The sequence below is a fragment of the Entamoeba nuttalli genome (assembly GCF_000257125.1).
Source record: "Entamoeba nuttalli P19 unplaced genomic scaffold asmbl_3572, whole genome shotgun sequence".
In the NCBI taxonomy this organism is placed as follows: domain Eukaryota; phylum Evosea; order Mastigamoebida; family Endamoebidae; genus Entamoeba; species Entamoeba nuttalli.
In genome coordinates this window covers 1-2696 of record NW_008576176.1, presented here as the reverse complement: position 1 = coordinate 2696, position 2696 = coordinate 1, and the positions used below count along the sequence as shown (strand labels likewise).

General features: G+C 26.5%; 1 protein-coding gene across 1 annotated transcript; it reads right to left on the bottom strand.

Moving 5' to 3' along the window:
* ENU1_073080 (protein kinase, putative) lies at positions 1–2660 on the bottom strand (the record flags this gene model as incomplete). The annotated part of the gene is made up of 1 exon (XM_008858466.1): positions 1–2660. A coding segment is annotated over one exon (2660 nt), but the record flags the coding sequence as incomplete, so codon positions are not given.
* Positions 2661–2696: the final 36 nt, after the last annotated feature.

Genomic DNA, 2696 nt, shown 5'->3' with positions numbered 1-2696 from the left:
TTATCTGGTTTTAAGTCAAGATGCATAATATTATTTTCATGAAGAAATACCATTCCTTTAGAAGTATCAAATAAAATTCTCATTTTAAGGTCAAAAGGTAATATAATATTTTCTGAATTATCTTTTCTAATATAGTTAGATAATGACCCTAATGGCATGTATATTGTAACCATACAAATTTCTGGAATATAAGTAACTGATCCAATATAATTTACAATAAATGGATTTCTTAATTTACTAACTAATTCACATTCTCCAATAACTTCTTCTTTTAATTCTTCCATTTCTTTATCACTTAGATTTTCCCAATGAAATTGTTTAACAGCAACTGGAATACTACGATATTTTCCTAAATAAACAGTACCCATTGCACCATTTCCAATTGGTGGTTCTCTAATTTGTAATTCATCTAAATCAAGATTAGTAGAATTAGTTGCTTCTGTAGCAATAATAAAATTCCCATAATATTTTTTATTAACACTTTTCATTAATATCGACATATTTTCTTTATCTTTTTCATTCCATGTTTCAAAGTCTTTGTCTTTAAGAAGATGTGTTATTTCTTTTAATGTTTCTTTCTTTTTACTAAAATAAATTGTATATGGTATTTTCATTCCCATAATTTTTGTTGTACAAAATAATGTCATCATAATTGTTTCTGTTTTTTTATGTTTGCCTTTAATTGTTAATATTTGTGGTTCAAAATAAAATACATATTTTGGTGTTTTTGGTGTATGAAAGATTATTGTCATCCATTTACTACTTTTATTTTCAATTTCAACATCTTGGAATCTTGTTTCATTAATATTTGTAGTTTTTCCTTCATTTCCAAATGATAAATCATTTCTTTCAATTTTATATGGTAATTCTATTCCTTTATTTTCTTTAATTGCTCTACTAATATCATGATAATATGTAGCTTGTTGTGTTCTATAAACAGATATAGAAACACTCTTTTTTGTTCTAAATACAAAATAAAAAATACTTATCAGCATTATTATTATTATTATTCCACATCCTACTACAATAATTATTGATATCCACCAGATTTTTTCTTTCTTTTGACATATTCCATTTTGACTAATATATCCTTTTTCACATTGACAATAATTATTACATGAAGTTGTATTATCACATTCTTCTCCTTCTTCTATTCTACCATTTCCACATGTTATTAATTTACATTTTTGTTCTTCTGTTACTATATAATTTTCATTACATCTACAGATGTCAGTATTACATCCACTTCCTTCTAAACATTCATCTTTTCCTCCTATGATTTTATTTAGACATGTATTTGATACACATCTATGTTCTTTAGTACTATATCCTTCATCACATGTACAATCTCTAGATTTACATCCTATTTCTCCATAATAACATGTACTACTATCAGATGGGTTAATATCATTTCTCCATTTCCCATTATAATAACATAATTCTGAACAATCATCATATCCATATCCTTCTTTACATTCACACCCTTTAGTAATTAAATTACAAAATCCATGTCCTTCATTATAATGACAATCATTATGACAAATCATTTTAAATGTTAATTCAATGTCTTCAAGAAACTCATCTAACATTAAAAAGAATGAATGATTTCCTGTAGTTCTAACACTTAATCCAAGTTCTTCTCCATCAGCTAACCAATCATTCCATTTCCTTCCTACCCAAACATCAAGACACCCATCAGTCAGTCCATTCTCTGTAACTTTATTAATTTCTATTAAATATGCTAACTTATTACTTGTTGTTGTATCAATAAGAAGACTATAATCCTCTGGTACAGAAACTGTAAATGCCATTCCTCTTAAATATAAATTGTTTGCACATTCAGGTGAGAAGACTATACCTTGTGAAGAGATAGGAACATTTATTTTATAACTTTCATCTTTATGAATTAGATTATTAAAGAATGTTTGATTAAATCTACCTATTAAATTGAAAAAGACTTTAGATGGATCAATTTCGGTTGTAAATATTACTTCAACATCTTCTTCTGATTGAAGAAATAAATAATATTTTGTATTATTATAAAATGTTAATGCCATATAAGCACGTGTTGTTCCTGGTTTTAAAATACTTTGACCAAGACAATTTGCTTTTGAATCAGATGGTGAATTTGTTGTAACACTCATTATAACTTGACTTTGAATGTTTGTTTTAAATTTAATTTCAAAGTTAATTAATGTTGAACTTTTTCCTGTTGTATCAATTTCCATAATTCTCGTTAATTTAAATAATTTATTTGTTATTCTATTAGATGCACATGGTCCAATTGCAACTGCTGTTTCTATTTCTTCATATGATATATTAACATCGGTTTGTATAGTGCTGTCTGTAAAACTAGCAATTGTATTGTATTTTGTTCCTGGGTGCCAATTCATTGTTAATGGATGAAGTGCTTGATTAACAATAACACAAATCCCATTCCGTTGTATTGTAACAGGATTTTCTTCAGAAATACTTTGACGAGGATTAAAGTGAAAACACTCACTACAATTCTTGTCATTAGGATTATATCCTTTCATGCATGACTCACAATACCCATTATATAAACAATTAACACATCCAACTCCACACAATAACCCATTGCTTATATAAATAAATAATAGAATTATTATAATAATGTGTTGTGTTGTTGTTGCGAACATATTTATCTGATTGGTTGGTTATTTTTGTTTTTTTTT